We start from the raw sequence: 13,409 nt of genomic DNA, 5'->3' as shown, positions 1-13,409 counted from the left end.
CAAACACATAACATCCTTATAGAATATGATGTAACACTATAGATCAACTTAGCTCAGAATATATAAAGCATATAAACAGTTACAGCAATATGATGCAACAAACACAGCAGCTACTGATCCAAAATACTCAAAGCTTCATAGAACTGAAACCAACATTTATTTTAGCTCCATTCTGCTGCTGATACAGACTTTAGGTTTCTGAACATCAAACTTGTTGCTGCCTTTCATAGTGTGTAACCTGAAGGCCCTGAGTACTCTGAGTACTTTCTCCCACACTGGAAACACTGGGATGATCACATTATGTGAACATTACCTAATAAGACTGATTCAGCACAGACAGTTAAACTTTCCTAGCAGTCCTTCACAAACAGGGAACAGTCTGTCTATTCTCTCCATCTGTCAGCTGCTGCTGGCTCTTCCTCCTCCTCTTCCTCACACACTGCTGAGTTTGTCCTGGTGGATCATCAGGGCTGCAAAGCCTCACAGATGATGTGCAGCAGTGGGTCCCTCAGTCTGTCCTCACTCTGGACACTTGCAGTTGTCACACATGGAAATCAAATGTGTGATAAGCTGCAGGATTCAGACACAAGTGTAACTTATAAACACATGTTCATACTTTTATTCCACAATCAGAGAGAAAGAAACAGAGAGAGAGTGCAGGACAGACAGACAGGTGACAGTCTCAGGTGTACACACTGCTACACAAGAAGCACAGAGAAGCAGGATTTAGTGTTTGTGTTATTACGAGTGTAAACAAGAAGAGTTCCAGATGGTGCAGTGGACACATGTGTGACTGCTGTGATTAAAGCATCTTTCTTTCAGCTTAACGAGTGAACCGTCAGCTCGTTCAAACACACGTTAAAGTCCGTTTGGCTCGACACCACCGAACAGAGGCAGCAATATAACACAGCTCACATTAACAGTGCAGTGAATCCTGCTTGTGCCGTGATATTCAGGACTGCAAACCGAGCAGCATCACTGACTTTCAGCTTGTTGTGTTTGTGGATATATGACTGACTTTAATTATCCATCAAATCACCACATTCTCTGTAAGATTAAGGTCGACTATTGAACGGCGTCTCAGGAAAAAAAAAAAGCACGACCGCTTCACAGATGACAAAGCAACAAGACGACATATACCAGCTTTTAAATTGTGTTGATAGGCCACATAAAACCAGAGTCGTGATAAACAAGATATACGCGGCGTTTTTTCCTCAATAGTTTCGTCACGTTTACTGTCTAAGGACAGCAGCGAGCGCTCTCTGCTTATGAGCAAAAAAACCAAACGAAACAAAAACAGCCCAGCTGTTCTTATTGAAGAACAGCTGATTGTTGTGTAAATAGTTTGAAATGGTTCTTTAAAAAATCAAGGTAAAAGGTAAATGGCTGCAAATAACTTTGTTGTTTGCAAAACTTGTGCATATGATTTTAAAATTGATAATTTATATTTGCATTTAGAGTTATGACATATGATTTGTTTGTGGTTGTTACAGTAAAAAATGTGTTTTTTGTCTGATTTTAGATCAGTTGTGTTACTACAGTAGTCAAAATGAAAGCATGACTGTAGATTCAGACACGTGAGGTTGTGCTGATGAGACCAAACAAGACAAAGTAAATCGTTTTTAAAGGTGAAATGTGGAGGAAACATCAGAAGTAGTTAAAAATGGCGATTACACCCTGGACCCCAGAGGGTTAAACATTTTTTTTAAAGTAACGCAATAGTTACTTTTCAAGTAATTAATTACTTTTAAAATCTTGTAACTCAGTTACTAACTCAGTTACCTTTTTGAAGAAGTAACTAGTAACTATAATTAATTACTTTTTCAAAGTAACTTGCCCAACACTGCTCAGTCACAGCACCTGGCTTGCAGTTGGATTAACAACACATTTCAATCATGAACAGATGATCCTCATGTGCATTTTTGATTAAACGTTTTAATTTTTTTCTGAACTTTTCACTGGATGAAAGAATGAAAAACAACATGAAGCAAAACACAAAAACAGAATTACCTGTGGACCAAATCATTCTTCAGAATTACTCTGAGGTTGTATTGAGGATGATTTTTAGCATTTATAAATAGGTGCAGCTTCTTATTATCACCAACTGAGTCTGAGCTCGACGTGTAAATTTGGCTTCCAACCACAATACCAACCCTGCCAACCCTCCTGGAGCTCTGTGTCTGCCAAGTAAACCAGCAACCCCTATGTGATGGGCCGTGGCCTGCAATGCTGTGCAGGTGAGGTGGACTCACCTGCACGGCATCTGCAATCACACCTCACCAGCATAAAAAGCTGTGCTTATTGTGTCATTGTGGTTGTTGTTATGTTGAGCTGGTAGCGGGTTAGCTGCAGCTGTGCTGTAAACAGCAACCGAGAGTTAATAAAGGATGCTTAAAACCATAAAAATGTCACCAGGTCTGCTGTGGTTTACTACACCCTTCCTTCTCATCAGTCTCTGCACCATCTCTAGTAATTCATCACAAACCCAGCAATCAGACGTCTCCCCTATCAACAAGCATGTGGCAACAGTGGGAAGGAAAAACTCTCTTGTAAAAGGAGAGAAGTTGTCTTCCTCTGAATCTAAACTGGGAGCTGGAAGATAAATACTTTATTTATACTGAAGAGAAGTTTACATATCCAGCAGCTTATTTTGGCCAGAGGGGCCGATGGTGCGATATGGCAGCCTCGCTTCTGTCAGTCTGCCCCAGGGCAGCTGTGGCTACAACTGTAGCTGCCTCCACCAGTGTGTGAATGTGAGAGTGAATGAATAGTGGAATTGTAAAGCGCTTTGAGGGTCTCAAAAAGTGCTATATAAATGCAATCCATTATTATTATTATTATTATTATTATTATTATTATTATTATTATTATTATTATTTTCCTGAAAAACTCCAGTGTCAGAGCTTCTCGGACCTGCTGCCCCTGAACATGGTGCCTGCTCAGACCTGAGAGGAAACCTCAGGGGAAGCTTTCTGCTCACGCTGCATGCAGCAGTGATTGAGCGCTGCTGACCACAATAAGGACATAATCAGATGGTAAAAAGAATACTTTGAGGATTTCCTCAATCCCACCAACACTTTCTGTGGAAGGAAAGAGTGAGGAGTTGCTCAAGGCTCAGGATGTTGTACATGACTCTGCAGCACAGTCTGGAAGTCTTTTTTGTGGATGGAGGATGTGCTCCAACACTCCTCAGCCTCCCTGGGTGGATCTTTACCTGGATGCTGGCAAGAAGAGTCTGTCTCTAAGCTAAAACTCAGATTATGGAGGAAAAGTGTGTTTTTTATTCTGGACTTGTAACCTTGAACCATCTTGTTATCTCCTGGAGCTTATGTGAAGGACCATTCAGTCCCTGTACAACTATAGTGAGAGCTTGGTTTGCATTTCCAGGCTCTGCCAGGGCTGCTGTTTGTCACCAACTCTTTCACAGCTTTAATGAAGAGAATTTGTAGGCAGATAGTTTCCACCTTCTTGGCGTCAGGATCACTCTGCTTTTTGCAGAAGATGTGGTCTCTTGGTCTCATCATGCAGTGACATCTAGTTCACACTTCAGGGCAGTTTGTAGCCAAGTGTGAAGCAGCTGGGATGAGACTAAGCACCTCTGAGTCCAAGTCCCCGCTGCTCAGCCAGAAAAGGCTGGTGTGCTCTCTCTGGATGAAGAACAAGTTGCTGCTCTGAATGGAGGAGTTGAGGTATTTTGGGGTCCTGTTCATAAAAGTCATGGGAAATGGACTGGTTCTAATATAGCACTTTTCTACTCTTCTGAGCACTCAAAGCACTTTACACAACTTGTCCTGAAGCCAGGAATCGAAGGACCAACCTTCCGATCAGTAGGTGACCTGCTGTACCGCCTGAGCTACAGCCGCCCAGTCAGAGAAGAGTGGAGCAGGAGGCGTGGACGGGTGCAGTGTCTGCAGGTGAGCGTGTGTTCAGAGTGGAGTTGCTTCCACTGTTAAACATTATTTGGTATCAGTTTTACACAGTGAGCTGAAATGAAGATCTTAAACTTGCAGAAAAAAACCTGCTGAGTGCTCATTGATACATTTCTATTCTATCAATTAGCAGCACTCAGCAGGTTTATATTTGATGGGTAACAGTCTGAAAATCCTCTTTTTCTTTTCGTGACTGACTCTGAGGTTGTGAAAGACATGACTGCTCAGAGGACTGATGGAGAGGAAGAGGCCTGGTCCACATCATACAGATAATACTGACAGTTAACTTCTTAAGAACTGTGCAGAACAGCTTCTGATAACAACATGCAAATTTAGTCGCCATAGAAACAGCTGAACAGGAAGACAAACATGTGAAAGACACTTGTTGCTCAACAGCAGTGACTGAATACAAACAAACTCATTTTCTGTGCTGATATCAAATAGAAAAAAGCTTTTATTCTCACACTGAACAAAGAGAAAATATCTCTGCTAACAAGTGAGGTGGTAAATATTACATTCAGTGTCTGTAGAGTCGATGTGGTTGCTCTCATTAATGTAATTAAGGTTTATTAATACAGCGCTTTACAAGAACAAAAGTCACAAAGCTCTTTACAGCACAGAGTAAGATACAAGAATTCAAACAAGGTAAACAGATAGCATGCACAGGCAGGTCCAACAGTGTCACAGATCGTAGGTCCAGTGGAAGTGAGTTCAATAACTTGGAGAGATCCAGAGCTGATCCAGGTACAGCCAACAAGCACCTATCTGCTTGTTGGAGGTAATGCAGCTTTGCTCTGCACTCACTTCCACCACTGTTTGATTTAATAAGCTAAAGATTTTCTACATTATGAAAGTTTATTTCAGTAAAACATTGTCCTGTTAAACATTAAAGCATCAGTTTTAAACAGTGTCCTGACACTTTGCAGAAGCTAATCAAGGAAGTTAATCTTGCTAAACTGACACCAAGCTGAGCATGCAGTCTGAACACTTCCCCATTTTCTTCACTCGTGTGACTCTGAAGTTGTGAAAGACAAGAAGTTTTTCTTTTTTTAAAGAATTATTTCAATACTTTAGATTTAGCAAAGAACTGTGTGTGTACATGGTACATGACAGGAACAAAGTTTTTTAACTCCTCGAGTGACTGAAGGAGAGGAAAAGCTCTGATCCTGAAAATATTTTCAGTAAACTTAAGAACTGTGCAGATCAGCTGTCTGACAGATTTCCCTGCATCTTCACTGAGTCACTTTACTGCCACAGGATCACTGATTGGACCTGTGCTCAACTTCAAAACACCAAAATCCCTCAGTGACCATAATTTACAAAGCTATGACATCACAGCATCTGACCAATCACACGCTGTCACCGTCCTGTTGTTACATTAAAATAAAATCCCATTCAAACAGATTTTGGTGTGAATCAGATTATTTACACTAAAAGCTTCCTTTGGTCCCTTCACAGAGAAACGTGGCAGCAGCAGCTTGAAGCTAAGCTACACTCGAGTACAGCGAATCATCTCTGACATCAGAGCTCACATGGACCCGAGGCGCAGAGTAGATAACTTCACCAGTGTTACCACTCGAGGCTCCGTCGGGAGAGCCAAAAGTCCTCTTGGAAAAATTCACCTCAGAGTAGGTGAGTTTGCTCGAGTCGTCTTCCTCCTGAAAAATAGAACAAGCAGAGATGAAACTGTTGATCAGCTGCCACATTTTCAATAATGTTTAGGATTGTTAACACAAACCGACTCGAAGGACGAGACGAGCAGGTGCGTCGTCAGCCCTGAGTGAGTGGGGCCGGAGCCCCGCTCTTGTAATAGAACAGTTCATTAAAGGGCCGGTGTGTTCAGGCATCTGTTTGTCATCGGGCATCACAGGTGATAAATAATGTGAGCACTGTGTGACTGATGTTATTTATTTAAGAATGAAAAATGAACCCCTCACTTGTGTGTAATTTTCCTGTTTATGTTTTGTTATGAAAAGAACATCGAGGGAACCGTTTACCCTGCCCGGGATAGGGTTACCGGGGCCCTGTCCTGGAGCCTGGCCCGGGGAGGGTGCCTGAGGGCGAGCGTCTGGTGGCCGGGCCTTAGTCCATGGGGCCCGGCCGGGCACAGCCCGAAGAGGAGACATGGGCCCATCCTCCCGCAGGCCCACCACCCGCAGGAGGCGCCATAGGGGTCGGGTGCATTGTGTGCCAGGTGGCGGCTTCTAATTTCAGTATTCTCCTCTGCCTGTTGTCTTCCACAGGCTTCTGTTTGGGGTCTTTACTGTTTCAGCACATTCTGAGCACTTTAACACACATGATGTTCAGCTGCATGTCTCTCAAACCCCAAAATGTTTCTGAGCTGCAGAGCCTATGTACAGTAGGTGGATCACTGATAACTTTCTCCAACCTGAAGAAAAAATAGTCCCAGTTTGTGCTCCTGACAGATTTGTGTGTAAAGTAACGGAAAGTCCCTTTGACACATGTACTAAATCTATCAGAAACCATTAAGGTGACTGTTGTTAAACCCTTTTTTATCACTTAAGAAATATTACAAAGTTAAGTCCCATTGTGTCACAGTATGACTGTACTCAGTGAACGTTTCCATCCACACGTCTGCAGCAGGTCTCTGAGGTCATGTTTTTATGTTCTAGCATGCTGCTATCAGCACTGTGTGATATTTATCTTTAAACCTGCTGAACTAATAAAATTCTACTTACTAATTTCACCAAAACTGTGACGCTGTGAGTAAAGTTGATCAAACTCACCTCTGTGACAGCAGCCTGCTCGGTTTCCACAGGAGGATCTGAAAACACATCAGAGAGAATATTTTTGATGATTTAGTGCTGACAGATCTCCATCTGTGACGACCTTCACCAAAGACACTGAAGACTTTATTCAGAGAGTGATTCAGACAACATTTCTGCCAGGCTTTGGATATAAATTCTCGTGATGGTTTCCACCACATCTCCTCCAACATGCTGAAGCCGGTCAGAAACCTTCAGTTTTTAAAAAGTCATTTTTAAGTAGTTTTCGACCAAAACATTAGCAGGAGCCACACGACAGATTTAATCAAGGCAGAATAGTATTTTAAGTATAAATTAACTGTAACATTAGCCACACGTGACTCCTCTGCTTTGGGCTATTTATCAATGATTAATGTGAAACTTTACATTTTCATTTGTGTAATAAAAAGATTGTTTCTGGTTTGTTTTTAATTTGCTTTGCTGTCTGTAAATCACAGTCAGTTTAATGTTAGCACCTGCTGCTGTAACAGTAACTATTACATCACTTCCAGGTGTAACTGGAAGTTTAAACTGAGCAGCAGTTCACTCTCTTAACCTGAATTCAGATCTTAAGGTGGTTTTTGTTCAGTGATTTTTCTGGGTCGAGGTTGTGTTGTTGTGTTTGTCTTTTCAAAGCTTTAATTCACAAAGAATTAAATACAAACTGAGCGATGAGTGTGTCTGTCTGTGTGCTTCCTGCTGTCTCACCCTTTGGTTTAGAGGATCTTTTCTTGCAGAATATCAGCACAGAGACTGATAACAGGATGATGATGAGAGCCAGAGTCAGACCCACAACCAGCAGCACATCTGCAGCAGATTGAGAAGAACAACAAGCTGAAGACATGCGCACAGTATATAGAGCTGTACAGTAAGAACTCATCACCCACAGACTGAAATAATATGAAATAGAGTTAGTGTTATTTTAGCATTTTACAGCTTCTAAAGAACATATTCACTTCAGATTGTTTGCTAATGTCACTTGTCAAACTAAATGAAAAGCATATAACAGGACACATTAAGGAGTAATTATGATAATAATTAAACCAGTTTTCACTCAGGTTATAAAGAATCTGTCAATGTTTCTACTCTCAGACTCATAGATGGATGTACCTGTAGATGCTGCTCTTTCAGGCTGCTCAGTGCTTCCAGTCAAAGTTAATGGAGGTGTGGAGCTTCCTGTAGTTGTGGCTGATGGTCCAGCTGCTGAACAAGAGCAGAGAGGAAAGTTTGACTTATAAATGTTTGGAGCTGTGAAGAAGAAAAACACAAAGATTCAAAAATCAGCTGAGAAATCAAACGAGCCTTAAATGGATCCACTGACTGAGAAAAAACCAGTTTGGCAAATTTAGTGTTAGATTAAAAAAATGCACTAAAATAGTTTAACAATGAAATAAAATATGAATGTATGTTGAAATATCAGGTTCTTGGAAACAATAAAGACATTTAGGGACATTAATGGTCACCTGTTCATTTCCAGCTCCACACTCTGATTCCTGCTCTCCATCACAGTAACTTTACAAAGTTCACACTTCTAAATAATCTTGTTTCTAAATAATTCTGTTTCTATGTTGAGATAAACTGAGTGCTGAGAGCAGCCTGAGCTGTTGGCTCACAGGGATCACTGTACAGACACTGAGCTCATTATTAGAAACTTTGCTCGTGTTCAACATGAACATCCACCACTGGAACAGCAGATATATGACAGGAAATAAGGAACAGCTGAACAGCTCCACTCTGACAACATTTGATTAATGTCAGTAAAAACTCACCGTCTGTGACAGTGACCTCAAAGTCTCTGAATGACCTGCTGGAAGATCCACTCAGGTAACATCTGTACCGTCCTGAGTCAGACTTGGTCAGCTGTGTGATGCTCACATACAGAACTCCTGAATCATATCCAATGTTGTATCTGCCTCTCTGAGCTCTGTTATTATTTGTGTCAACAAGAATGTTGTGTCCTCCACACTCTCCCCTGCAGAACAACTTTCTGTCTCCAGGTTGTTTAAAGGAACATCCGACTGTGAGAGAGCTTCCAGTTTCTTTATCAAAGTGTTTCAGCTGATCATTGTTTCCATCCAGCAGTGCTGTTAAAGAGACAAACAATCAATAGTTACTATCAGTGCTGAAGATGATGCAGTCTGATCAGAGTAACTGCAGTTTGATCCACAGTTACACTGGGAGCTGCCCAGTTCAACCAGTCTGACAGAGGAACTGTTGAATTAAGTGAGATTTAAACGGCTTCATCATCAGACTGATTGGATTCATGAAAATCAGCTTTTATGACAAGTATAGACTCTAAAATGTGAACCCTTCATGGTTTTAAGTACATTTAAAGTCTGGATGGACGTTTGTGTTGTGAATGTGATTTTCACACATTCATTGAGGAAGAATCCATTTTGCTGTGAGGGGAACTCTTGGAAAGATCAAACCGACGACACAGAAGCAAAAACTCATCAAAGAAAATCAAAGTTACATCAGAAAATCTTCTTCCATTCATCAGCGTCTGTTCTGACATCAACATTTCATTCACATCATTATCAGCTGACACACTCACTAATATTCACACACACTCGTGTCCCAGCTGCAGTTCATCGGTTACTTAGAGGAGTCCAAATGTAACCAACAGTTGACAGAAGAACAAACTTCAGCTTCTTTAAACCGTCAGCAGCTGTCAGTGAAACTCAAACTTTGCTTCAGGAACAGAAACTAAACATTTCCACAGCTGAAACAGAAACTCACCTTCAGCAACAACGATCACAAACTGTGTGAGTGAAGCTGATGATGAAGATCCACCCAAACCACAGCTGTACTGTCCAGAGTCAGACTCAGTCAGCTTTGAGATGCTCACATATAAACCATGAGAACCAGTCCATTCATATTCAATGCTGTATCTGCCTGTTTGAGCTCTGACATCAGTTGTATTAATGAGAATGTTTTCTCCTTCACATTCTTCTCTGCAGAACATCTTCCATGTTCCTGGAGAATTAAAGGAGAATCCAGCTGCCAAATCTCCTCCAATGACTCCATAGTGAAGAAACTGAGCATCGGTGACTTCAGGGTTTCCATCCTGCAGAGCTGTTGGAAACATGAACCATCAATAGTTACTGTTTGTACTTCCTGTAAGAAGCTGCAGTCTGATCACAACATTCACACACAGACACACTGAGACTAAAGTCTGAATAACAACAATGATTCATGTCAAATACATTTTATTGTCTAAAGTGGTGGAAAATCTTCTTCCAGTCGACACGACTCAAAATATATCTGAACATGTTTCCTATGCATGAATAAAATGACAATAAAAGATGAAGATAAACAAAACATGTAAATGACTCATAACTCCTCTGTGTGGTACTTGTAGTAATTATGTGTTGAGAGATTGAAGCAACAGCTCAACATGCAAGTTTTTCATGTGTTTCATCCACAGGAAGTGATGTCATCATTTAGTTTAAATGTACTGCTGGTGTCAAAGTTCATGAAGCAACAACAAAACCAGTGATGAAGTTTTTATTTGTTGTAATTTAGTTTTACTGAGTAAATGAAATAATCTGATGATTGAAAGCAGCAGTTTTTCCCCTTTATATCACTGACTACAGTTTGTTTGAGGACGTAACAAATACTTGCAATGAACGACATGTTATTGAGTAATTTATGACTCTATTTTAAAGCTCTGAAGCCAAACTCAGCAGCTGATGTGAGTCAGTTACTTTATGTGAATGATTTCAGTTCATTCCAGCATTTAAACTCTGTGCAGTCGTATTTCTGTTCAGCTCCAACAGGACAAACAGGAAAATTAGCAAATAACTTTTCACACAACTCTGGGTTTGAAGATGCTGACAGATTTCACTCACGTCACTCACAGGTTTATATTTGTCTGCAGGAAGTGATGGCATTTTGTCAAATCTATATGCACTGTGGGAGTGAACTGTGAATAGTCACAGTGAAGAAACATGAACATGTAACAGTAAAAGCAACAAAATGTGTTTTTGTCTTTCAAAGAAAAATTCATTGACTTGATCAACAAGTTTGTATTTTCAAATAATAACTGAAAGTATCAGGTGGAGTTTTTACTTTGATATTACAGGTTATTTTGAGGACGTAACAAACACTTGTAAGAAACCATCTTTGAAAGGACGAATCCTAAAGCCAAAGTGAGCAGCAACATGTCCATGAATGTCTCACTGTGATGGTTTCTTCTGTCCATACTGGCCACAAACACATCCATGAAATCATGAATAAAAGCAGTTTGAATGGAAGAAGCGTCCATGAAAGTGACTCATAGCTGACTCTGATCATCATGTTTAACAACAGAAACATGTTGAAGAAGGAGAGTGACAGAAAGAACAAGTGAATGTACTCACAAAGGAAGAAGCAGCAGATCAGAGTGTGACGGACTTTCATGATGAGGCTCTGATGGTTCACTGCTGCCTCTCTTCTTCTTCACTGGAAACCAGGAACTTATGACGCCTCACTTCTCTGACTGAAGGAGTCCCTCCTCCAAACACCACAGCACCTCTACACTCCTCCCCTCTGCATCCGTCTGTGAGTCTGCTGCAGGGCCTCAGGCTTCCTCCTTATATTTATAGTATTATGTGCAAAGTGGAAATACAATGATGACACTTGACTCTGTTAAATTCAGCACAGTGACCAAAACCTCCAACAATGATCATCATTCATCATGAAATCATTTCTCTTACTGTATCTGAAGATAGTTTGGGATCATTTAGAAAAACAGTTTGGGTCAAATGTTAGAAAAGAGTCAGACTTTCTTTCTTCTCACAGTTTGTTTAACAGTTTCAAATCTTTGCACATTTAAATACATCTATGAACAGAATATGAAAGAACAACAGTTCTGATATTATATCAAACATTTCAATCACCTTGTGGTTCAAAGTGGTATTACATGACAGCCTCATGTAATACCACTTTGAACCGCAAGGTGACGCACGAGTCATGAGACATCCCAACATTATTCCAGTTAGCTCAATATTCCAGTTCCAGGAATGCAGGAATGTGACTGTCACACTCAGCCAACTGATCCTCCTGAGACCCAAAAAAAAATCTTTTGACAGAGTAAAGTTTAATATTTTTTTTTTTTTTTTTTCTATCTGGAACAACCCTGACATATTACAAAACAATAATATGATAAACTTTTCAGATTGGAGTGATAAAGGAATCAAATATTTAGAACATATACTAGAAGGAACAGAATTTATTTCATTTGACGGACTAGTTACACAATATGGGATCAACAAGAAAAGATTTTTAGAATATCAACAAATTAAATCCATAGTAAAAAAGAAATTTAAACCGGGTCAAGTTGAACTACAAACACCACCAAGTGTGGTTCAATTTCTTACTCTTAAACCCCCCAAATTACTATCCAAAATATACAGAATGCTTTCTAAAACAGACGAATCAATATCACTTCTTATTGCAAAATGGGAAGCGGATTTATCAGTTAACTTAGACCTAAACTTCTGGTCTCAGATTTGCTTAAAAACCTTTCATCTAATTAGAAATCCCAGTCTTCAATTAATTCAATACAAAATATTACATAGAGTGCACTATACAGGTCATCGGATGTTCAAGATGGGCTTTACGTCTACCAACAACTGCTCACACTGCCAAACCAATTCACCGGACAATTATATCCACGCCCTTTGGTTCTGTCCACCAGTTCAGAAGTTTTGGCGCGAGATATGTGAAGACTTATCAAAGTGTCTGAAATGTAACATTCCAACTTCCCCCTTAGTGTGTTTGTTGGGCAGCTTAGATAATGTCACTTCAGAAAAGAATATCGCCCATATGGTTTTCACTGCCCTATGCATAGCCAAGAAAACAGTCCTCATGAACTGGAAAAATAAAAATAATCTTAATTCTAACCAATATAGAAATTATCTATTAGATTACATTAGTCTTGATACAGCCTCTGCCACCACATCAGATCAATTGCTCTGGGCTCCTTTGATCAGCTCCATCACCTAGTGGGGGTGGGGGGTCATAGTTTGGTCCCGCCTTCACTGTTGTGATTGGTGTGGGGGTAGGGACAGGCTTAGGGCGTCGGGGGGTTCCCCGGAGGCATCTTCCTTGGGGGGCTCAACCCGGGGTAGCGGTCATGTCCGGTTAGGGGCTCTGTTGGCTCTCCGGTGACTGTTTCCTCGCGGCTGCGTGCAGCGGGGCTAGGGGAGGGTCTGTGCTGACGGACGTGGGTTACTGACCTGGCAACCTGGCTGCCCCTGGGTGGGTCCGGGATGGGCGTGAGGTTCTGGGGGCGCTCCGTCTCTGGGCTGGGACCCGGACCGGGCCTCGGGGGCTTGGGTCCTGGTTGGTGTGTTGCCGGGGTTGTGGGTGGGTGGGTGCATGGGGGCCCAGCCCTGGAGCAGGGTGCCGCCGGTGCGTCGAGCCACCTGGGGGGCTCTTCAACTGGTGGGGGAGATTGTCACATCTTGCAGGAGCTTTCCTCTCCTCAGGAGCTCCCTCTGCAGGAGGGGGAGATACAGGAGAGGTGGAGGAAGATCTCAGCCTGGGTGTTTATTGTCTTATGTAGTCTGGAAGATGAGTGGATGGTGGGGTGGGTGCAGTTTTCTCTGTGGTGGGGTTGGGTGGACTGTCCCGGGCTCTGTGGGGCCGGGCGGCGCTGCTGCACTGGGCCCGGTCTGGATGGGCCTGGGCCCCCTTTCCCTGGCGGGTCGCGGAGTATGGGGGTGCCTAC

General features: G+C 41.7%; 1 protein-coding gene across 2 annotated transcripts; it reads right to left on the bottom strand.

The window, feature by feature from the left end:
• Positions 1 to 4,376: 4,376 nt before the first annotated feature.
• On the bottom strand, positions 4,377 to 11,231 carry LOC308407408 (uncharacterized protein). Of its 2 annotated transcripts, none has more exons than XM_080899029.1 (7): positions 11,056 to 11,231; positions 9,434 to 9,769; positions 8,464 to 8,778; positions 7,805 to 7,897; positions 7,403 to 7,501; positions 6,677 to 6,714; positions 4,377 to 5,587 (listed from the first exon to the last, which is right to left on the bottom strand). In XM_080899029.1, exons 1-7 carry the CDS (start codon positions 11,093 to 11,095, stop codon positions 5,414 to 5,416), a joined length of 1,095 nt encoding a protein of 364 aa, XP_080755155.1. In that variant the 5' UTR covers positions 11,096 to 11,231; the 3' UTR covers positions 4,377 to 5,413. The 2 variants fall into 2 exon arrangements, with proteins under 2 accessions (XP_080755155.1, XP_080755156.1); XM_080899030.1 differs by having other exon boundaries at positions 7,805 to 7,894.
• Between the last annotated feature and the right edge of the window lie 2,178 nt (positions 11,232 to 13,409).

The sequence above is a fragment of the Rhamphochromis sp. 'chilingali' genome (genome assembly GCF_963969265.1).
Source record: "Rhamphochromis sp. 'chilingali' genome assembly, chromosome: 12".
In the NCBI taxonomy this organism is placed as follows: Eukaryota; Metazoa; Chordata; class Actinopteri; order Cichliformes; family Cichlidae; genus Rhamphochromis; species Rhamphochromis sp. 'chilingali'.
Note: the sequence above shows the minus strand (reverse complement) of the source record. Positions and strands in the feature narration are given on the sequence as shown.